The sequence below is a fragment of the Amblyomma maculatum genome, chromosome 4 (assembly GCF_055883805.1).
Source record: "Amblyomma maculatum isolate TAMU_Amacu chromosome 4, ASM5588380v1, whole genome shotgun sequence".
NCBI classification, from domain to species: domain Eukaryota; kingdom Metazoa; phylum Arthropoda; class Arachnida; order Ixodida; family Ixodidae; genus Amblyomma; species Amblyomma maculatum.
In genome coordinates this window covers 44047503-44072692 of record NC_139347.1, presented here as the reverse complement: position 1 = coordinate 44072692, position 25190 = coordinate 44047503, and the positions used below count along the sequence as shown (strand labels likewise).

The following is a 25190-nucleotide window of genomic DNA, read 5'->3' as shown; positions in this document are numbered from 1 at the left end:
ACTAAGTGTTCTATAAATATAGGTATACGTATGTCGGCCTCAAACTTTTTTTATATTGTCATATCATGGTATCAAAGTAGTTCAACATTCAAAATAGTTGAACATTTGCTTAAAAGCGTATCCTGGTCTACCCCCAAATTTTTTTGAGCCAAGCTCTGGTAAAATACAGTTTAGAGGAAAATACTTGGATTGTGTGATGTTGAAAAGGCAAAGAGACTGCGAAGCGTAACGTTATTTCTTCACAGACCCAACATCCGTTTGAACAGCCCCATCAAAGGGCAACATATAATAGGCGTGCGCTCAGAAATAGATTAAGCTAAGGTGACCTGCATTTCGTGGACTGAATTATACCGAGACTTTTGCCCATACGTAAGCGAAGAACTACAATACATTCATGATTTGTTTCTGAAAAAGAGTTAAGAAAATCCGTACTATTCAGGGGAAGGGTTGGGGGCGGAGACTGAAACATGCTGAACAAAGTACGGAAAATATTACGCTTTGGTGCCGGTTATTGAATGGGTTACCAGCATGTTTTAGGAACTGTACACTACTTAGGGGAAAACCCGCCACCATCGTGGAAACGCCGGCAGACTCTCCGCCGGCTGCAGCAACCACTGTCACCGTACAGGAACGGAGCTTTGCTGCGGAATCCCCATTACGCACTGAGCCTGTAAGTGCCGCCGGCTGCGCTCTTCCCTCAGCTGAACGGAAGACGGCCCACTCGACCCTCTTCCCACGTGAATGCGCTGCGCTGTTGAACAGCAAGATAGCAGCGCTATGCCAACTGCCTTCGTTTCCGGCGCGCTCCACACGCGAGCGGGAGAATAATTTCCTATTAATTATCCGCGATCCGCAAAGTGTACCACAGCGCGACTTTTAAGCGGCTCGCCGCTCCACTTCTTCTTCCGCCTCCTCTTTTCACACTCCTGGAAAGCAGCTTTAAAGAAATTCCCGCTATGTTCGGGAAGAGCATACGGCGGTTCCCTTTCAGTGCAGCCATCTCGCAAAAAAAAAAAAAAGAAAAAAAAAAACGCGAGACTGCGCTGCTCGCTTGTTCGCTCTACAGAAACTACGTGTGCTGGGCGAGAATGAAAGTAATCACTAGTCGCTCGTCGCGACTTTTGTCTTTTTTTTTTTTGCGTGTGTGCTCACTTCGCCTTTTGTGAGAGACAAGGTAGCTCTATGCAATGAGCACTGTCCCGATCGGCGATACACTTTAAAATGCTCTAGCTGTAGCTTTCTTGATCTCTGCTGCTCTTTCTTATATTCCTAGCACAGCTAGCGGAATCGGATCTTTACAACTCCCATGTTTACGCATAGACGAGCTCGGCACGAGTCGGGACGTGCGGGTGCCGGTGTGTCCGCCTTCTTTTGTTGCCGAATGATGTAGTGCGTAGAATGGTATGCAGTAGGGAAGTGGACTCAAAGGACTGTCGCCACCCGACGATGAGAGGGGGAAGGATGGTGGAAGCTATATGAGCTACTCTGCGCGCGAACATGGGACGCATGCAGTTTGAGAAATTAGGTTCATGGTTTTAGTGTGTGGAGAAAGTCTTGGTAGAAAAATTATCGTTTGCTGGTTCACTTTTCCTCTACTCCATAGGCCACTGGTGGAATTCGGTGCGCAGAAGTTTCGGGGGATCGGCGGAAAATATTGCACAGTCGGGCACAGCGAACTATTTTCGTGGCTCTTGCCTGCTGTGTTAAATTGCGGCGAAATTGAACGGATATCGCAAGGTTGTTCCTTATTGTGCTCTGCATTCGGGCTCCGGTTTGAGGTGGACGAAGCAGCAGCTGCAATAATACCTCTTTCACAAGCTGAAAAGTCGCGCAGCAAAAATTCATCTCGCGTTCGTTTTTTTTTTTAATATATTAAAAGAGTAATTACTCATCGGAATCCACCCAAGCGTAGCCATACTGGTACAAAGAAAAGCTATACAGCTTTCTCAGAGGCTTTGTAGTAAAAGAAAAAGTTTTCCTGCTCTGCGGATCAAACCCGGAACCACCGCCTTTCCGGTGCAGTCGCTCTACCAATTGAGCTAACCAGGACGGTCAGCAGATCAGATGGTAGGGCGAAAGCGAATTGATCTCTAACTCGAAGTGGGAATGATGTTGATCGAATATCTAATACACTGCGGGAGTTACGAAACGGCAAATTTATAACGCTAGTTTGCGAATACGAGTTTTCATGACCAGTCAGGCGACCTTCCGAGAGATACTAGAGATCATATTACGAGAAATAACCTGCATTTATGAAATGATAAAAGGTGATATGTTAAACAGGCGACCTTCCGAGAGATACTAGAGATCATATTACGAGAAATAGCCTGCATTTGAAATAATAAAAGATGATATGTTAAACTGGACCTGAATGGTATTGCATTTTTATATGGCGTAAAAACCTGACGTGTGCGTGAAGGCGCAGAGATTAATGGGTTAGTACAAAATTAGCACAAGTCCTTTCCTGAGCAAACGTAGGTACCAAATGTTCGCTGCAGTATTTTAGTCTTTTAAATGGTATATTAAGAATCATTATACGTGGATCACACCATGCTATTCCGCTATAGCTAATGAATAATCTACAATTAAATTTCTTCTTGAGGCTGTTTCAGTTTTTGTTTCATTATCCCTAACAATATCGCTGACAATTAGGAGCAATATTTAGGTCCCGTGAGGCATAATGACATTGCAATATAATTGGCAAGCAGCTTTTCTGCCACGACCGCTTATCGCTTTCTTACAACCAGTAAATAGGCAATTTCAGGATAGCGTCCGCCGTAAAAACATCTTCACCTATAAATTAAAATTTTCATTATTGCAGCCCACCATAGTATAGCTAAGAAATATTGCTCTTTTGTAAATTCAATATAATAAGAAATTATATATACTAATATATGGCTTGCGATGGGAAAACCATCTTTGATGAAGATTATCTATATCTGACTGAAAATTCACAAAAAAAAATAAATATCTTGAACAGGAGAACAAAATAACGAAACGTTTACGGACAATTTTTCCTAATACGAAATTTCAACCCGGGTACTTATGCGTTTTGCAATATAATTAGGCAAATATTTCAGGTTTATATATAAAAGCTCTTCATGTGAAAATATACTCTCAGCAAAAGGAGAACCGACTGATTGAGCGCACCACTTTGATCTACTCCACTCCGCAGTGTGGTGCCAAGATCTGCCCCGTGCTGTCTCACAGAAACCTCCTTTGTTCCCTGCACTGCTGATGCCACCGAATACCCTCAAAACATGTTGAGTATTCAGAGCGGTATGGAAGTAGAGAATCTCTTCGGTAACAGACGAAATGAAAGCAGCAATTCTTTCATAATCCTGGCTTAGCGGAATAATCATCTCTATCCGATGTAAAAAGAGGACTGATCTTGAATAGAATTACACCGAAAGTTGATGCACATACTGAAACGTGAATGCTGTGAAATCGCGAGAACGCAAGAACACCATCGTTGCTGCTCAGGGTCAATTCCAGAGGGCGCCACCAGCTTGGATGTTATGTTTGCTTGAATTGTTATTCATTTACAGGTTCTGTGTGACGTTTAACAATTCGCCGGCTAAGGCTGACCGAAACGAAAAACGATACTGAAACTGAAGTACGGATTTTTTTTTTTAAACAAACTTACTGGCAGTACTTGCACACAAGCGTCCTGGATAGCTCAGAATTAGACCTTTAATGTTATCGTTCAAGTGGGATGAATAACATGGTTATTCAATTAGGCAAGCCAATCTGGTTCGAGAGCCAGCATGATTATAAACGACGTATCAACGTTGTATCGCACCTTTTTATTTTTTTATACCTCACGTAATCTAAGTAGTTTGCAAAAGTGTGGCGAGCGCATAAGGCCTGACGTGACATGGTATTTGCGCCTTTTCAATGCGGCCAAGCCCCCGATGGAACTACGTAGTGTTTTACCATTTCTGCTGTCCACACAGAGGTTTACGACCTGGGGCCCAACTACCTGCCGCCCGGCCAATGGGAACGTAGGGTGGAGAAAATAAACAGCGCACACTTTGATCTCGAAATCTTGTCACGCAGGTTCAGAACTGTGCAATACAGAATAAGTTTGTGCTTTTACAAGATGCATGTCGGTGCCGGCTTCAATTCAAGGGAGAAGGAATGGCCCACCTGCGAAATGCTTGTGGCTTCAAACTCCTGAGTTCTAACCTAGCGATGGTGGGCTTTACAGGGCGCCAGTTCAATCACATTTTGGTAGGGCTTACTGGACAGTCAATAACGCCTGGGTTTTGCACGAACTTTTCCTTCGTTTTTTGTTTCTGGGAGTTAGACCAGGACCATGGCCGATGTGATCCGCACTCAGAGACTGGTGTAGTGCCGTGCCTATTATAACGCCTCGCTTGTTTTCTTACCTTTAGGAGTGCCCCATTTGTACTCTCCCATCGTTCGCGTACGTGCCTTGAGCGCTGATGTCTCCCGCATCAAGTCGCTCTCATCCTTGTGCGCGCTCCTTTGCCTGTTGCTTTTTCCAGCGGGCTTCCTTCGCCGGAAGATATTGGCGAAGCTCCGCGATTGCGCTACTTTGCTTTTTAGTTTTTTGGTCTGGTGCAAGAAACTCTGAACACCAGAAAGAAAAGCCAGAATTACAGAATAACTAAATGTGCCTTCTATAAGTGTGTAAGTGATTGAGCAGTGCGACCTCGTCAAGAAGCACGCGTAAACGACCGCAATATATTGCTAAAAAAAAAAAAAAAGCTCTCTAGTAAGTTCTGATTCAGCAAAAGTCGCTTCAGAGACTAACCAATACTCGCCTCATTCACGTTGGGCAATTTTGAAACAAAAGGTCACGCACTAGGTGTGTCAGAATGCTTATTAGTATGAGTGTTACTGGTTTTTTACATTAGCGGGTCACCTAATCAGGCGCGATGAAACGAACACTGCTTTAGTGAGCGCAGTTAGTGGAGTGCCTTTTTATTATTTTCTGCTAATCTAAGGTAAATTAAAGGATTGTTTCATACTCGTAGTACTGATAAAGCGCTTGCAATTAAAAACTGCTAGTAAAATGACAGTTTCAGACTATAATTGCCTTCGACAACTACTGTAACTAACGACAAGAATATATCAAGGCAACAACAAAACACAGAGAACATATTGGACATGCAAGTGATGTTAACGATAACAAGTTATGGCATATAAACACTAAGCAATGAGCAAGCTTATACTCATAGTGTGTGCAATATGGACATCAAGCACAATAAATTAATTGGGCACAACAGGCAGTCATAAATAAAGCAAACGTTCGAAAGCGCTGGCAAAAATAATAGCTGAAAAAGATAACAAGTAAGAATATATAAACATGACAACGCTTGTCAATAAAGACACATAAATTGAATCTTGAGACTTCCATACAGCAGCTGAACTTGCATCTGCTGGTCGAGGTTGTCATTTTCTATTTTGTAGTACCCTTTCCTGAAATGCGATTTCGACGTATAAGTCGGAATCCTCAGTTTAGTCACGTTCGCTACTTGAATACTTCTTCAGATGGTACAGTTCATGAAGACATACATTACAGACGTAAACCGCGCCCTGAAGACACAGGTGTTCTTTGAAGTCGCTTCATATATTGCATGGTAAAGGGGCGGTCAAAACGCGCCATCCCGGCGTATTTCATACGAACTCAGCGTCTTATTCCTTAACGAAGAATCCGCCTTATAAATCCTAGTGCTGAGTAACGCGTGAACCGTATAACCATGTTTAGTAAGATCTTTTACAGTGCCAGTGACTACGCCGGCTACATCACTCCATCATATCGGGTATTTTAAAGCACTGTCCCTATTATTTAAAATGTCTTGCCTGCAGTGCCAAAACGAACACATGCACTTCCTCTTCCTTCTTGCGCATAGCATTAGACTGCAATGACCCTTCCGCCAGAATTACAGCTATCAGCTGCCCCAATATTCTACAAATCAGTCATATATCATATTGCATATAGTGCTCAAGTGGTAACCACTGTAGTTTTCTTTTTTTGTTTTGTTTCGCCCTTATACAATGCTTCAACGGATTCAGTAAGATGATACTGTGAACGTAACTCTACCGAAGACAGGAACGAGATATTCGGCACGCTGTGCTAAATATCTAGAGAATTTAGTTTTTTTTTTTATTCTATCGTCATTAGTCGCACGAAAATTGAATGGTTGCTAGCCATTTCGACAACATTGCCATATATATATATCGAAAACGTTTAGTTTTGTTTTACGCTAGCATCATTAGTGGCACCAAAATTGAGTGGCTGTTAGCCATTTCGACAACACTGCCAATTGCTCCTAAATACTGAACTTTTAGGTCATGAATTAGTGTGTGTCTCTTTTCTTATTTAAATATGTAAATCAAGTATCATATTCCAAAAGTGCACTACAATAATCATTGTCCCTAAGCGTGAGCATAAGTAGCCCAGGTCAGGTATACCACAGATGGTATACCTCCGTCTAACGCGAGTTACACTATCGCATTCAAGTCTTACGTGTGCATATGTTTTTCTACTGCGTCTTATTCTAAGATTTAATCTACGTCGAAGGCAAGAATACGGGACTCGTGACAACGCCGATTAAAATTAGCGAAGCTCGAGGGGCGGGCTTCAGTCTGCTAGCCACTATTTGGACTAGATGACTTATCTTCATCCAGACGAAGACCTAGTCCTCTTTTCGAAACGCTCGCTAGAGGATGCGGGCTCCGCCTCAGCCTTTCTTCATGTTGCTTTTTGTGTTGTCTACTATATACTACGGTCGTCGCGCCGAAATGTTATCACTGTTGAAAAGACTGCAGATGGATAATCAAAACATTACCAGCGTGTAGAATCGTATTTCTGAGCTGTCATTATAAGCACTTACAGCAAAGCCAGCTGGCTTGAGACTCCTTTTATTCACAGCTCATCCAATACTCCTCAAGGAACTGAAGGGCCAAAATCTTTCAACGGTGGGTACACAACAAAATAAAAGCATAATTTTAAGATGGCTTAGTGCCCTGTTTCCAGATATTGATTACGGTGTTATCACAGAGAGTAGGGAGGGTTACCTTGTGATTGACCACGTTCAACTTTCTTGGGAAAATGTGCCTTTTCCTCAAGGGCTTGGCGCCTCCTCGACAAGGGCTGCTCTCTTATACTCAGCACCGAAAGGACCAGAAAACTTGAGCTAAAGAGAGGAGCCGATTCGCGTCAATACGTGGCGCTTCGCATGGTGGCACCACTAGTCCAAGGCTTAGCCGCGTAATCTGAGAAGTCGCCCCGCATTAGCGCAGGACAAAGCATGCCACCGTCCTCTCCCTTTCGTCGCCGGGCTCGCCACTCGTCAGCGTAAAAGGCACTGCAGACTGTTGCCAAAGCTTCCCGCCTTCTTTAGATGATTTGTAATGGGAATCCGCGCTGCCGCATAGGTGTAACTGGAGAAGAATGTCCTTGAAAAGGCCTCTTTTGCACTTTTCTCTTGCTTTTTTGTTTCGCCTGGTGGACTGCTCTTAGTGGACCTAGTCGATGTGCAAGCTCACGTAAACAAGGCAGCTGCACTTGAGTGAAGGCTTGATTTCACGAACTGGGCTCGAGCCAAAGAGCACTCAAAGTGTTGTTGATTACCTACCACTGCCAGCATACTTTCGTTTACAGCGTACACGTGCTATCGAGGATTTTGCTTGTCAACGCAACGGACGTGGCACTGTGAAGTGAATAGGAACGTGTCGATTGCGATGAGTTATAAATGCTGGTAGCAGAGGTTATAAAAAAAGACTGTACTGGAGTCTGCACATAAGGAATCTTGTTTGATTACATTTAATCTGCTTTGTTTATGAATAAAAATGAAACTACATGGATTCGAAGGGTGTGTATCCTCATAACGAGAAGAAAGCGCCATTGGGTCGGCCCGCTTAGTGTCCCCTTTGATTTATTTATGACTGAGAAAAAAAAATTATTCTGGTTCATTTCAATGTTTCAAATTTTCTCCGTCATCCCGTGTTTTCCTCTTCAGTAAATAGCTTCCTTTAAACAGGAAAAGCAGTCGGTAAGATGACTCGATCTCTTTTCCTCTTCTGTCCTTAGAGTGACCTTTTACACCATTTGGGCCCTTTGTGTCTGGCGCGTCGATGGGTTTGTCGGACATGGTGGGTCCGTAACACTACGTGGGTGGGGCCTCAATCAGGCCGATCCTACGTGAGGAACCCGGTGCGGAGTGCGCTATCGATTTCAATCCAGTTTTGGAGCTATCTCCGTAGGCTGGTCGATCGAGAATTTTTCACGAATCTAGAAGATACAAATATACAAAATATAAAAAATAAATGCGAAGTAGACTGAAAAGAACTGACGATAGAAACGAACTCTACAAAAACAAGAAGTAGTCCTCCTTATGTGTCGATTATTTTCATCGGATTATTCTTCTCTTCTTTCGAAGAAGACATCGAGAGCGGACATGTTCCAATATAATAAATATTCCTCCACAACCTCGCAGAAGCAGTTCAAAAGATATATTCGATATTAAGAATAAAGGTCAGTGTGTAGCGACGGCAGAAATTAATATCTGGTTGCTCTCCCGACTTCTAAACTGTCCAGGACTCCTGTACATAAAGCAGAATTATTGTTGCGCTGCCTCGCGTCCTTTCGAAATGCTAATATTAACAGCTGTTAGAGAATATGCTTGTTACCCTATATTTTAGACATTTCAGATTACTTGCCTGTCTGATTGTTTCTAATTATTTTCTCCCAGATCAGCTTCTTTTAAACTTAAACAATTTTCATTTTCCCAAACTAAAATATAACATAAAGCTTTATTGCCTACTAGATGGCGAAAGGTTAAGAGAAGAGAAAACATGGATATATATTTTATTTTAGGCAATGTTGTTTCTCATTCCTGGTCTCACGGCTTCGTTTTCAAGAATGCCACAATGAGCTTTATTGTTCTCAATATCGGCTTCTTCTTAACGCCATTTATTTTGGCCCTATCCCGGAGCATCGTCTCTAAATGCAGTCATTATAAAACGTTCTAACAACAAACGCACAAAACTGTTTAATGGTGTGCAGCGCGCTGTCCGTACTCTCTGCGACTCGGGTAATTACCCAACCGATGACGCACAAGTCGCGAACGAGAGGCGCTCAGGGCAATACTCGTGATTTCAACGGCGGCCATTTATAGAGTCCAGCGGAGCCTGTGCCCAGTGCGCATTGCTCGTTGAGATTGCGACCGTTCTTATTCTTTTATTCTTTTAGTATCTCTAGTTATTTGTACCTCTCTGTGGAGCACGACCTCTTCGGCCTTCACTAGCGCTAATTTAGGCCATACTTAATATGCCGCTTGAGATAATCATGACCCGCAACTTTTGTGACACCGTACTTTGCAGTGGCATCTGAAACATTAAGGTTTATCAATATCGTACACTGAGGCAGCTTGGATATTTACATGAGGGTCTTGTTTCTAAAACTCTGTTTCTAAAAAGTGAAATTCGGGGAAATTCTTTAAAGATCCCTATTTCAGTCATCGTCATCATTATCATCAGCCTGACTATACCCACTGCAGGGCGAAGGCCTCTCCCATGTTCTACAATTAACCCGGTTTTGTGCTAGCTGCATCCACTTTACCCCTGCGAACTTCTTAACCTCATCCGCCCACCTAACTTTCTGCCGCCCCCTGCTACGTTTTCTTTCCCTTGGAATTCAGTTTGTTACCCTAAGCGAACATCGGTTATCCTTTCTTCGCGCTACATGTTCTGCCCATGCTGATTTCTTCTTCTTGATTTCCACTAGAATGTCAGTAGCTTGAGCTATTTCTCTGACCAACTATGCGCGTTTTCTGTCTCTTAATGTTACCCCTACCATTTTTCGCTCCATATTCCTCTGCTTTGTCCTCACCTTAAGTAGAACCCTGTTTCTTTGCCTCCAAGTTTCAGCCCCATAGGTGAGTACTGGTAAGATGTAACTGTAGTATACTTTTCTATTGAGTGAGACCGGTAAGCTTCTAGTCATAATCTTCGAGTGCTTGCCAAATGCGCTTCATCCCAATCCTATTCTCCTTGTTATTTCCCTTTCATGGTACGGATCTGCGGTTACTACCTGTCCTAAGTAGACATATTCACCTACTACTTCGAGTGCTTCGCTACATAATATACACTGCTGTTCCTTCCCGAGGCTCCTTCAAGTCCTTAGCGTTCCCATTCTTATGAAGTAAGATAATGTTTGCGTTCTTCCGTGGTTCCGGTACAGTCGATGACACCAGGTATTGCGTATACAGGGTGGCCAGTTTTTCTAACACGATAACCCCCCTCCCCGGCGGAACGTATGAGTGTTTTCCCCTACATTTAATCTCATTATTGTCCTGAATTCTTTGGCTACTGCAGAGATCAATATAGAACTCCTCGGCTACTTTTAGTACGTTTCAATACGTCTGCTTTAATACTGCTCAGGCATTATGTTCTCTTCAATTCATAATTATAACGCAGTTTTCTTGTTGTTAAAAGTGTAAGGCCGCCTAAAATGACGGGCTAACATTTTGGATTTGCACATGCAGTCAGTTCCAAAACATTGCTGCATCGAGCTGGGTAGCTCGATGAGGTTCCTGTGCTAAACAGTGGTCATTCGGGTTTAGTTACTTCGGCTGACCTAATGCGTTTGCTTTTTGTATTGCCTAAGCAATAATATTCAACTCTGCCTCCGATGGCGACAATAGTCTGGGTACATTCTGTGAATGCACTTGCTAGAACACGTAGAGCGCTTAGATAAGTAGGAAGTGTAAACGTAAACCACATTGAGAATACAGCACAGAAATATTACGATTGAAGTCGTGGATAAAACCCCGGCGTTAGGATGCGAACGCCAGAGATGTTATCAAATATGCCATGCTTAACCTGGTCGAATAAGGTTGACCGCACTGCCTGTCTAAAACCCAGGTTTAAGGACAATTTCAATATATATAACAAAAGTCCACTAGGTCTTCTTAGCTCAGAAATTCAAGCTGAAGGCGAATACATTTCTGTTCAATATCATTCGTTATTAATCATCACCAACTGAACATTATTCGAGTGCTGCAAGGATGCGGCCATTTAAGAAGGCCCTGCCGGGCTCGATTGATCTTTCATTACTAGCTGAAAAAGGCCAGAGTAGTCCCATTTCCAACCCAGGGAATCTTTTTATGAGCCGGAAAAGGTCTGTTATCTTGCACCGAATATGAAACCTCAGGAGCCTGACTTGCAGAATATGCTAAGTGAAAAACTACACGCAAGTTCAATGTAAGAATCACTTTCATGTAGACGCCTCGCACAAGAACGACATAATATAGCTCTGTACTTGACACGCTGGACATCTGATGTTACATTTCGGCATTGGCACAAAGCAGTCCTTCAACGCGAGAAACGCGTACACGTTCGTCTTGACAGTGTGTCCTATACACTCCGATGAATGTTAATTTTAACAATGCGGCTTACTCGCATGTCTACATGTGGACAGCCCATCTATTGCTATGACAAAGGAAATGCTGGTTAACCAATTAAAACAAACCACCGGCCCCCTGTTGATTCTCTCACACTGCAGTTACTCACAGGCTGCACTTCTTCGGAAAGTATTACACGTTGTCTTTGTTATAGAATTCAGTCTGCACACCTCCGATACGGTGCACCGAAGAGGATAGCGGGATGCGAGGAGACAGTCCGGCAAGTCACGGGTACGCAACACGTGAAAAATATGAATCTCAACTGAACGAGACCATAAATGGTTTCCTAGGCATTTAAACTCCATTATAATAATTATGGGCTTCACTCGCGCGGAAGAAAAAACTGTAAAATGCACTACTCAATTTCTTTCACCGAATGTTGAGGAAAACTTCAGTTTTTTTTTTTATTTTATGACAACGCCGCGAACAACACAAGAATGAACTGCTTGGCTTTGAAATGAATTGGTTTGGTTTGTGGGGTTTAACGTCCCAAAGCGACTCAGGCTATGAGAGACGCCGCAGTGAAGGACTCAGGAAATTTCGACCCCCTGGGGTTCTTTAACGTGCACTGACATCGCACAGCACACGGGCGCCTTGCTGTTCGCCTCAGAAAAAAGCGGCCGCCGAGGCCGGGATTCGATCCCGCGTCCATGGGAACAGTAGTCGAGCGCCGTAACCAGTGCGCCACCCCGGCGGTTCATTCGGCTAATTAGCGCCGATGAAGGAATAAGCAAAGCAACTGTTGATCACCGCTTGATAATGGACGATCCTACTTGTCGATTCCTGTTATTGTGTTGAGTGAAATAACAGATCCGCGTATTCGACAGCAATATGCGCGTTCGGCAATGCTCGATAAAAACAGTCGCCACGGTACTCGGCTTCACTCTATTGTAGGCTGGAAAAACTTCTGATCGAACGCATTCAAAAGGGCCTGCAACAATCGCGAGCCGGATAAAGCAGCTACGTAGTCATACAGATATTTTACATTATAATGGCAGAATCTATTGTCATGAACAAAAGGATAAAGCAACCTGCCGGCACACTCATATATAAGCATAACCAAAGCAACTTTAGAAAGCTTCTCACGCAAGTCGCTAATGGAGGAATAACTAAACTCTATCTTCCAGCAAGGCCCTCAATCACCGCGCCTGCTAGTCTCAAGAAGACGGCGGTTGGCAACGTTACCAGCTGCCTTGCGGCTCGTCTCTGCTCCTTCTCGGGAAAGTGATCATTTGTATGGAAACGAAGAATTTTTCAGAAAGGGGTGAGCGGCTCTGTGTTCGGTCCAACGGCAAGGAGCACTATAGTGGGCACCAGTTCCTGTAGGATACGCTACGCGAATTATTGTATATTCTACATGATACGCTGTGAATTGTCAAAAAATAGAGACCAACGAAGAAAAGTTTTGCCTATACACGCACGCACGCACGCACGCACGCACACACACACACACACACACACACACACACACACACACACACACACACACACACACACACACACACACACACACACACACACACACACACACACACACACACACACACACACACACACACACACACACACACACACACACACACACACACACACACACACACACACACACACACACACACACACGCACACACACACACGCACACGCACACGCACACACACACGCACACGCACACGCACACACACACACACGCACACACACACACATACACACACAAACACACACACACACACACACGCACACACATGCACACACACACACGCACACACGCACACACGCACGCACGCACACACACACACACACACCCCCACACACACACAAAGATGCCGATATCTTGCAGTCATGATGCGGTCGCATGAGCACCGATCAAGACGTGAATAGTGTAGATAGATGGGTGCGGTTAACAGAAGACGTTTCATTTTTCTGTAGAAACAGCAGCAAGAGGCGAGCAGTATCTTAGGGCTTACATCAATATTGGAAGCAATAATCCAAGCGTTCTCAGTAGCAGTAGAGTAGGAAAAACCCCGATAATGGCAATATAGAAGCAAGGCCGCGATCATTTCTCCATATCTCCCATAACCATTTTCTGCGGTTTGAGAAGGGAGTAATTAAGCGTCGAGCTGCAAAGCAATTTGAATTTTCCAGCCCATATGACAGAAGTCTGCCAGTAGTAATTAGAGATCAGATTTTGGCCTTTATTTTACAAGATAATGCACCTTCAAATCTGTCCAATGTTTTTATTTTACCTTCTCCTGAATGCTGCGATGCAGTTTGCAGTTTCTCCATGTTGCTGCGTTAGAAGGCTCCATTGCCTTGATCATTAGGAAACCTATGGTTGCTGCTGTTCATGCCTGTCTCAGCCTTCACCCCGGCTAAAATTGGTTCGTTTCTACCCTGACACACTAGTGGCGCTGGCAAGGGTCTCTTCTTTAGAGAGTGACAGCTCATGTCACAGTGACATGATTCATAGTACGCATATTCTGAGCCGCTTAAGGCTTCCTTGCCCTATCTGCCGAAATGGGATCTGCAACAATTTTGTATTGTATTGATGTTAAGGCCGCATGACCTAGTATACCTCTGAGTAACGACCTAGCCGGATCCGAACATGAAGCTAATGCTTAAAGACAGAATACTGGTAACTGTTTATATGCTGTCTGTTAGCACAAAACAAGCGGTTCGTATGTATTACGCCTTGGGGAGAACCGAGGAACAGAGCTAGACGGCAGAGAGGCAGCGATATGTCAGCCCTCGCCGGAAGGCAAATTGTCTTCTCTTGCTCTCTTTACCGCAGAGGCGTGTCATGCCAGACACATCTACATATGCCATTAATCATTACAATGAACGCTTGACAGTTTTGATCGACGGGTGAGCGCGATCTCCCAGAGCTACCGGCAATTTATGGCATTCTCCCAATGAGAGGGTCAGCGCTGTTACTGTGCTCCCCTGCCCTCCCTCCCCCCGCCCCGCAATATTTTTCTTCTTGATTCCTGAGTACCCAATCTTTTCTCGGAAAAGTTTCAACATGCGCGGCCTGTGTCACGTTGCGGTTGCGAACAGAATTCTGGTTCTTTATACTGTTGTTAGAAAAGACGTGGACGATGATGCTTGTTCTCGCTTAAAGACTCCGGTGATGCTTTTCCGCTTTTTCCGATCATTCCGAGGATTACTAAATATTGCGGACTCTCTAACTGAGATTGAAGTTGAGAGTTATAGTAAGTGTGATGTATTTCATTCTTCATCTCGTTTATTCTGTGTACTTGTGATCTGGCAGGAGACTCACGGTAGAGAGCCGTAATATAATATGGACCACACACGGAGAAGCAGATGAACTAGACTTAATAAAAAAAAACGATGAAGAAATGAAAAAGCACGCATACGAAAGCAACAGATCACTCGCACTTTGAGCTACCATGATACCTGAGCGTTAAATACTGAGCTGCGCAAGCTGACAATAGAGGTCATTTTCATGAGCCGGACTATACCCACTCCAGGGCGAATGCCTCTCTTATATTTCCCCAATGAACCCTGTCCTATGCTACCTGCATCCACTTGACCACTGCGAAATTCTTGATCTCATCCGCCCACCAAAATTGCTGCCGCCTCTACTACAGTTACCCTCACTTGGAATCTAATTTGTTACCTCCAGCGACCATCGGTTATCCTCCCTTCGCACTACATGCCCTGCCTATGCCCATTTATTCTTGATTTCCACTAGAATGTCAGTGACTCGAGTTACTCCTCTGACCAACGCTACCTATCTCTTAACGTTACACCTATCATTTTTCGTTCCACTGCCCATAAATATAGGCCTTTGAAAAGTCAGGCTTGTATACGTCTTTCGACACAGCTTAACCAAGAACAGCATTAAGCAATGCAGGGCGCTTTCCATAACCAAATCTAAAACGTCTCAATGGGGGCTCTGAGAGACAGCCTTGCCATTGCCGTTCGTGAGAGGCTGTGTCTGTCTCTCCAGCCGCTCTCAAATGCTCTCTAATCGTCTTACCGCGCGCGCCACATCGCCAATGTCGCCGGGAGAGGGCGGCCGTGTCACAAACAACAGCCTTATGGTAACTTAACCAAGTCTTGAGTACCTAATTTCAAATACGAGTTGTGTGTCAGCGACGATGTGTAATACTGTAGCCAAAGACAACAGCATGAATTTAATTCAGTCAAACATAGTCTTTCTTAATTTGTATTTAAATGCACTGAGGATGCAAAATTATATGAATGAAAGAAAATACCAGGGTCTTTTTTAGTTGCAAATTGTTATTTTCTCAGGACAAGTACGGTAAGCCATGCTTCACTAAACTATGCTTTTGTTTTTTGTTTTTTCATCTGCAATCGAAGTGTTCCTTATTTTTAACGTCAATAAGACATAAATTTCTATATGCTCCTGCGTTTGTGTTTTTAATTGAGCGCCTTCGATCGCCACATATTAAAGTGTCTGTGTAGTGTGTAAACAAACAGTCTTAAAAAAAAAAAAAAAAAAAAAAAAACATCCGCACTGGGTAGTCCGAATATTTTCGTATCAGTCCACAACGAACAAGGCTAAGCCGACAGCTTGTGGGTGGTCCCCACTCAGCTGTTTATCTTGAAATTCCTTTACGATTCCTTTGGCGCTTTCTTTGCGCAGTGGTGTCTCAGGACTGGGAACTGCGCATGTGGTCTGCTCCGGGTTCGGTGCCGAGAGGTGGTGCGCTGCTAGTGCGCTGCCCCGTGCCCAGCCACGTGAGCCACCATGTGGTCGTCACTGCCTGGGAAGAAGAGCATCACGGCTCGGTACTCATCACGCCCCGGTCGCCGACGGGTGAGCTCGGCTTTTCAGCCTACGCAGTTTCCTATTTCAACGAAGGGTGTCGATGGCAGTCCAGCAATTATACAGTGCGGTCCTATTTGCTCGCTTCGGTGAGTGGAGTATATTGCACGTTATATAAGTTAAGAGGTGCCTGGTACTTGTTTACGCAACGTGCTCCTTAAATTCCGACGGTACAAAGAACATTTTAGTTTCTGCCAAACCGTACGTTAGACGTAGTCCGTTGTTTAATAACTGTACGGCCGTAGCGCCTTTCCGCTGCCTTTTTACTGGTTCTTTGCATAGTTTGAAATGTCTATTAGAGTCAAGACGGGACTTCCCATAGCATCAAAACAAGAAATAATTATATTAAAACCCCGTTCAGCATTTATATGCTCTCAAACTGGAAAGAAAAATCGATTTTATATAAGCGTTAATGGTTTGACGCAACGTACCAAAGCAGAAAGCCGTGGATATTACGAAACGGTGGCGGCAGGAGCGCGCGCTGCCCCGGTTTGCAGAGCTGGTTACGAGGGACAACGGCGACGCCGATGGCGATGACGACTCGAAACGCAAGAACGGGCGCCAATGAGCTGCTCTTTAAAATACCAGCCCATATCTGCCGGCCGTCTCTGTTCACCGTCAACACGAAAATTGTTTGACCGAGCGTACGTTGCAGAAAGCGTAAGGAAACAGTCCTTATGTATGCGACCTTTTCCACCAGAAAAATACATGCGCTATATTAGCGGAACCACAATCACTGAAAATGCCTCACGAAAGTTATCCGCGTGTTGTCTTCCTCTCGCTGATTTTACTTGTCTCTTGAACGGTAGCACTTTCCTTATTAGTAAAATCCTTAAGTGCTTTGTCAGCTAGTGTCTTCTTCCAGAGGCGCTAGGCCTAGTTTAATTATTTAAGCTTCCAGGTGCATTGCTTGTGCTAATTTCCGCCTCTCAGCTGTTATTTCATTGTCATTGACAGGTCAGTTTGTATTGGATGAATTTTTATTTTCGCGGAAGTTTCGTTCTCTGCATAGCGCATTGGGCATTAACTTACTAGCTGAAGGGAGCCGTAATCGAAAACTATTGTACACAAAAAGAATAAAAGCAGCCGCGAAGCACGTCAAGCATCGTATGGCACTTTGTCTTCCTTTCAGTCACAAAAGCAGAGCGAGAAAAAGAAAATGACTATAGAGTATGAAAGAGCATTGAACAAGGATTGAGGGAGAGCCTCAGTTCGGAAGCCGAGCCAAAGTTTCAACCAGAAGGCCTGCCTTCGTCCAGACAAAGACAAGTCTCCTTGTCGAAGCTTTGACTCGGCTTGCAAACTGAGGCACCCCTCAACTATTTTTCACTGCTCTTTCATTTCAGTGGTAAACTTACTCTGTGCATATTGCAGTCAACATAAAGTGACATGGAACAGCAGTTAAATCAATCCTCTCTGTGCACTGAATGAAGCTTAATTCGAACATCTTTTGCTCACTGCCTCCCGTTTGTTTACTATAGTGCAGAATTCTGACAGAGCTCCTCTCTACTGAACCATCTACCTGGTCTTCTGTTGGTGCAAATGCCCACTAAAGAGGTTCGTTACTCTAGGACCCCTTTCTTAATTTCCATAGATCAGAAAAAAACGGTACCAAATTTTTAATTAATGCTTTTCCTGAATTTCAGTTCTGAATACGCCTTACCCATAATGCGAAAGGGTAGACTTTCACTTTTTCTTTTCTCAAACAATAAAGGTGAGGGGCAAAAGCGCAAAGCTAAACACATTTCAGACATTAACTAAGACATGTCTCAGCAAGAGGCGGTCTTATATTCTTTATTACGTTGAACGAAGAACATTACGGTGACCAAAATGAGCATTAGGGGTACATTTTAAATGCGGCTTCTTACAAAGAAAAAAAGGTTGATCGAATCGAATTGTACTTGAATATCACCAAGCGGCTATAATTAGACGTCGCGGCTTTTATCCTATATTTTCATTAAATATATATTGTGTACTTCTTAAAATCTCCCAACAAGTCGTGCGTTTCCCAATCATCTCTGGCTCTTGTCTTCGAGGAAGGGATATTCATGCAAAGGTGCTGAATCCACTGAATTCATTTTACAAGAGAGGAACTTGAACGAGGCTAAGATGCATGCTGAGAGTAGTTAAAAATGGCTGCTTTAGAAACTACGTCGTAATCTTCCGCTAGAATAAAAAATGAAAACATTCCATAACCCGACAAACGCATGGAATTGGTATTGAAGCTCACAATAAAGAAATACTTTTAATTTAACGCTGATCGGGTTTTCTTTTTTTAACTTCGCTGTCGGCGCTGTCCTATGATCGAAACTTCTGCCACTAGGCACAAAGTACAGCATTATTGCAGAATAGAACGGGAATTATTCGTGTATACTCTTACAATAAAAATAGGATCTGAAAAGCTTAGCCAATAGGCAACAAATTCTTTCTCGTTACTCATTTTACTGAAATGCTCAATCGGACGCGCATAGAATCTAATTCACGTGGAGCATACGATCGCATTACGCGTAAACGCTCACACTGATTGTGATTCGCAAACGGGTGCTCCAGACGTGTTAGCCCATGTTTTGAAATTTTTGCGACTGCACAGGCCGCTACAGTTTTGTAGGTGTTTGCAAGTGCAATCAGGTGGCAGCGTCTAAGAACATCTACAGATTCCCAAAACAATAATGTTCCGCCTGATGCTCACAGTCGATGCAAAGGGAAGCACTCGCGCTGTAGAGGCCTTTAATGAATTTCTCAGAAAACCATCAGTGCACATTCCGTATATTTAAGAAAAACGATTCAGCGGCGCAGGAGCGTGAAGAGAGCGGGAGCCACCTCCAAGAATTTAACGAGGTCGGTGCATCATCTTCTTTCCTAGCATTGAAACATCACGACAGCGGACAGAAGATAAACAGCCCACAACGACACGCTCGGGTGTGAGCAAAGCGGCGACGGGAAGCTACGTGACTAGACTCAGATCCGCGCTTGCAGCTTCATTTGCTGGCCCTTCATCGCCCATCCGCAGTCGTGACGTAGGACACTGGGGTGCACTGGCCTTGTCAAGATCTCGGTGGTGACATAGTGGGTCGGTACCGCTACATCCCGCTGAGTATTCTTTCTTTTCCGTATGCAGCGTCGCGGAAGTATATGCTCGCGGGAGTGAATCAATTGCCGAGTTTGCAAAAATGACCCACTGTTGACCATTGCGATCTTCCTGGGTTTATGCTCTGTCAGCTCGCAAGAGCCAATCCAAGGTGTTGACGTCCTTGTCACCCGAGCGAGAATTCAATAACTACACTCTTCTAGCTTACACGAAACATAACTCGATTTGCCCTGACACTGTACACGGTCGTCCACTTCTACCTTGCACACCGCTCTGCGTGGCCAGCGCTCCGCGGAGCACCTCTCGCGGGTGCCTGGGGAACGAGCGCGCAAGCGCAGTGACAGCTGTAGGTGGGGCCTTCGCTGCGTCGTCTGCTTAAGCGGCGGCTCCGCCAAGGCGCGCCTTGGCGGAGCCGCCGCTTAAGCAGACGACGCAGCGGAGGCCCCACCTACAGCTGTCACTGCGCTTGCGCGCTCGTTCCCCAGGCACCCGCGAGAGGTGCTCCGCGGAGCGCTGGCCACGCAGAGCGGTGTTCAAGGTAGAAGTGGACGACCGCGTACATGAAGTAGAACCAGAGATGATGTGAGCACTCCATAATAATTTCGTGAGATAAACCAAATGTCAATCTTCAACGTTGTTCATAATCAGGCGCTAACCTTTGTTTCTCGGAACCCACAGTTTTCGACGGAAAGCATTCCCAAATTACAAATAGAAGTGAACACCTGAGCTAAAATGGAACCAAATATTGTTTCCATTTACCGCAGGCAGGGACGCGATAATTTTGCGTGTTAGTTCGCAGCTAAATTTCGTTTGTAGGTCGAATAATTATGTCATATTTGGCGGCGACGTATTTAGACCCTAGGATGGAGTTAAACGATTTTCCTGATGAGTCTCTAGACAAGCCACTTTATCCTCGGCTCCCTTTCTAGATTCGACAGACGCGAATTTAGGCAGTGCTCCCGGCGATAGCAGCTCTGCCGTAAAGGTGTTTGGCAATGGGAGGATCCTTGTTCGGATGCACATAGTTCGCCTTTATTCCAGAATGGGTTCGCCGACGATGCCAGACAGCTTAGGCTCTGAATGGCAACGCAGGTGCATGTGAACGATCTTGGCCGCAAACAGTTTTCAACATATGTAAATTAGTGCGGTAACTACAATTGTATATGTGCACTGTGTGTGCATCTACTCTTCAGTATTCTCGTCCTCTTACTGCCTGTGTAAAACCCACTTCAAGGAAGCATATGAGCCGTTTAATAGTATTTTAACTTGACTAAAGATAAAGCGCACAGGACGACACACTCAAGAGAAGAAGACACAGAACACGCGCGTGTCCTGTCTCCTTCTCTTGAGTATGTCTTCCTCTGCCCTTTATCTTTAGTCAAGTTGCAATGCACCATCTCGCCGTCTTCAAGTTTTGTTAAATAGTATTTTACTTTATTCAAACAATATATTAGCATTCCGGAACTCGTAGTCCCAATATTAACACCGACATTTGAAAAGAGAACTTGTCTTTTTCCTACAGCACTGCTAATCACGTCCACACAGATACCGAAAATGGTTGCATTGTGATGATTACCCCTTTTTGAATTTGACTGATGAACACTGTTAATTTCAGGACGTCCACGCGTTTTCTTTGGTTATTACTGTTTGCTCCTTGTTTATGCAAAGAAGCTCTGGTAGTTGAGCTTTAAACAAGCCACAGTAACAAATGGCAAATAAAAACCCTCTTGCCGAATCAAACACCAAGGAGAGTGAGACTTTTTGTTTCTCAGTCACTTGACTATATCATGTCACCTGAAACAATTACCCTGTTGTAAAAAGACAACAGCATAGTCCCATTCATGAAGTACAATTACAACTTCATAATGTCCGAAAATTTCGCTTTTTCTTTAGTCGTAGCATATGGTACCACTGTCGGCAAAACACTTAGTATGATCTGTTACACAATAGGATTGAGCTTTTCACGGCGATAGTTGTAATAACCTGACAATGTGATATAAGTTGGGTCTGGCGTGGTGCCATCCGTGTGTCTGGAATCATCCACATGGACCAAAGACGGAGCACTCAGTGCCAGGAAAGGCAGTGCGGGGCCCTAGAGGAGACCATGCATTTCATGCGTTCCTTGTAGCAAACTTTAGATGTTGAGGCATCGTTGACTTAGCTGTATGTAATGAGAAAATTTCTGTCTACAAATTGAAGGCTCCGAAATTATCGCATATCGTTTTGGCTGATTGCGTTGGCAATTATGTAACATCTGCTTCAAAAGAGCTGGTCGAACATGTATCTTGAGCCAGCCATGAATGAGCAATGAGTCACCTTGGAAAGGCGCGTGGTCCTTGCCAAACGAAGATGTGCATTCTGTGGCTGTGTCGTTTCTGCTTGAAACAATAAGACAAGCCCGTTAAACGCGTTCAAAGCAGTGAACAGCAAAAAGGACGGTGAAACCGGGCAAGGTCGGCTCGTAGACCACTTGAGACGCCCTGTCAGATCCGGGCTGCGTTCTCTACAAAAGCCTTGCCGCCTCCGCAGCTCTTTGTCCTCGATATCTCCCTTTTCCCTCTCAGGTTCCTTTATTTCTTTTTTGTCTGGAGAATGTAGAAAGTTTGCGTGCCTAGCTTTGGGCGCAGATAATGGCCGAGGTCTCAGCCTCGACTGCCTTCTGCGCTCGAATGGTAGTTTTGCTTCAGCTGTCAGTCGGCATCTCATTATGCGTAGCAGTATTAAAAGTATTCATAGATGAAAGTTGTAATAAGTCATTACGAAATAGCTGTTAACTATATAACTACGTGATATAAGATGAGGCTGACACAATATCATTAGTGCTGCTGGTGCCAGGAAAGGGTGTGGCTGAGAAGAAAAGCTGGAAAAACGTTAGTTCTTCTAATTCCCCCCCCCCCCCTTTTCTGCAACCGTGTGTGTGATAACTAAACATTTATTGCTGAAAATATTTGCAAATATTTATTTGCTGTGAGGTACAGCTTTGCCTTGTGCATTCATTGTGATTTATTTTGTGTAGCCGATATTTAGTACATTTTTCTGTGCATGTCATTGTTTTAAACGCGTTTTGCAGCACCCTTATAAGATCACCACTTGGCGATATTAGTATTTTAAAATAAAATCTAAGACTACAGGGAACACTTATGTTTCTGCCTTTAAGTTAGGGGATGACATGATTGCGTAGGCTACCCTCCCGATATATAAAGCCCTGCTTTAACCTAGCGTATAAACGAGCCTTCATGGCCTACCTCAAATGAGAAACCCGAGCTGACAGCTCCTCGAAACTTCATGACATCATGTGTCATCGTTATTTCGCACAAGCTGTCTTAAAATCAGCACTAGCTATGTCAGCTGCTACTTGCAAGCATTTCGCTCAGAACGGTGACGCTGATGCCGACGTCGACGGTGGATTTTCGGCGCACGAGCCCTTGAGCGTTATAGCTTTAAAAAAAAAAAAATAAGAAAAAGCATGCATGAGGCGCCCAAGCAATTTACGTTGCTATACCGAAAATTCACAATACCTACTCAGTCATTCGTGAATATCGACTTCATAGCTTTTCTTTGTAGCCGCAAGGATGCGAATCGGGCATAGAGTTCCTTACACTAACTAGAGGGAAAGCTGAGGGCGCTGCACTTCAGCCACCATGGGCGCGCTAAGAATCATGGGCCGGTGTGTTACTTGTTGCGGGACAGTCGGTTTTTCTCGGGTACGTGGAGTGGCGTTACTGCGATGTTTCTTTTTGTTATCATCATCATCATCTGAATGTGCGTACATAGACCGCGAAAGCCATAGTAGCGAAGGCGCAAAAGCAGACGTCGCGAATAAATGGTTTCTGTTTCCCGAAATGCCAGTAAAAACTTCTTTAAGTGATTGCACAACCATAAATATTTTCATAACGTTTTTTTTTATTTGAAAGTTTGCCTATTAAGTGCGAAATATTGGTATTTGTGCTGCTCAAAACTAAGCCAATAGGAGAAAGAGCCATCGCTTATATTGGATAAATCTCACACTGGCATTCTGTTTCTCTCCCTTTTTGTAATTTATAGTCACAATATTCAATCTTAGGACATTATTTACGGTAGAACAACGTTTATCATTGCATTAGTTTTGGCCAAAAGTTGTAGTTCTGCACTCGGTAGCTCTCCGGCCCATGATGCTTTGAGCGCCCATGGTGGCTGAACTGGCCGTCTGGTAGCTACATGTAGGTAAGAGTAAGAAACTCTATGGAATCGGAGGATGCGGTTTAGCAAACACAGCCAGTTATTTTGGAAGCTTTGCTGACGTGGTAGACGCTGCACGCTCGCCGTCTCCGCTAGCGGGGATTGCGGGAATCGTTGGAAACATTTCGTTTTCATTGAAATGAGAGGATGGGTTCAGAATATCGTTCGTTTCAGCCCCTCACAAGCAGCCTATAAGTTGTACCTATGGCAGTAATGCGCATGCAGAAACCGAACAGAGGCCTCAAGCCTTTTCTGATTTGAGGATGTCTTCCGAGGTAGTGTGGTTTCCACATCAAACTTTTTTCGTCAATGATGTAGGTCTATGTAGAAGGAAGGCGCGAAGGTGCCGCGCCAGCCAGATGAAAGAAAAAGTCTAAAGCGAAGCGGAGTAAGAAGGCAATAAACGAAATAAAAAATTCTATAGTTTGCTCCTGATAGTTCGAGAAAGCGAGCGCTCGCATTTGATGTATCACCGGCACCGTCGTGAGCTGTCTGAATGCAAGTTCTTTGAATGAAACGGCACACTAACAAAAACATACTGTGCCCAGAGGTATTCCGAGTCGCAAGCTCTCGGCTGGATATGACCGAAGTTATTGTGTCGCCGACCGTACAATGTGACCAACAAAATTTATTCTCTAGATTCAAAACACTTACTAAGTTCTATAACAATGGTTTAGTTGACGGTCAACTCAACCTGATCAGAGCTTCAATGTTTTAAAAGCAAGATTGAGGACATGCATAAACACACACTTGACGAAATCTTGAACGACGGCAAAAGAATAAAATGAAAGCTAAGAGAACGAAGAAAGGTAGATGGAGCGGAAGATGATAGACCTGAAAGAAAAACTTGGAGTTTATAGTTTCGTTTTTGTCAAGAACGCGTGCGTCGTCGACGTCGTTCACAATTGAAGACCTCGTGATCGGAAAGCGAACGATATGAAACCACCGATGTAGAGGCAAAAAGGAAACATTTAGGATCGGTAGAACGTGAGGGCGCTTTGAAAGGTAAAAAGTTGCTTTCTGTCATCGAGGTAGAGTGGGAGATGCTCTCAGAATGAGTCACTTCGTACCGACCAGTGTTTCAAACTCCAAATGAGATGTATATTCTTGGCTGCTTAAAACAAAGAGAAGACTAGGGAACAACCTGAAAAAGAGCTTACAGGATGTTGTATTCGCTTATATTTATTAAAGTCGATGTGGAGTACAGTGTAGTGTTCATAGAAAATATGATGAGCCTCGACGCAAAACTGTCCATATATATATATGTATTGCTATTTACAGATGCCTTCCTGTTTTCTTCGCTGTTTGTGTTGCGGCCCGCGTGCAAAGGGAGCGACTCTCATACACTCCAGCTGAGGGCTAAGCAGCATCACACACAGATGCAAAGGCAACTTTCCTCTTCTCCCGTTACTGCGCTTTGAGATGCCTCATTGCACATCCTCGCCGAGTGAATAGAACGTGATATGGGGAGCGAAAAAGTACGAAGACGCACTGCTAGTGCGTCGCTATCTAACATTTCAATTGCGCCTGTCAAAATTCTTTGAACAGCGAGATGAAGCGGCTGCCGAGTTCTTTACTGCTTGTGTTATTTAGATGCTGCGACATTTCACCGTGTATGTGGTGATCAATACC

At 44.2% G+C, this 25190-nt stretch overlaps 1 protein-coding gene across 1 annotated transcript in view; it reads left to right on the top strand.

Annotated features, from left to right (window-relative positions):
* Window positions 1-25190, top strand: part of LOC146190879 (cell adhesion molecule Dscam2-like) — an 82049-nt gene that overhangs the window by 15129 nt on the left and 41730 nt on the right. Inside the window, exon 3 of the mRNA XM_084600247.1 lies at window positions 16070-16243. Coding sequence (XP_084456373.1) covers window positions 16070-16243 — 174 coding nt within the window. The remainder of the gene's footprint in view (window positions 1-16069; window positions 16244-25190) is intronic.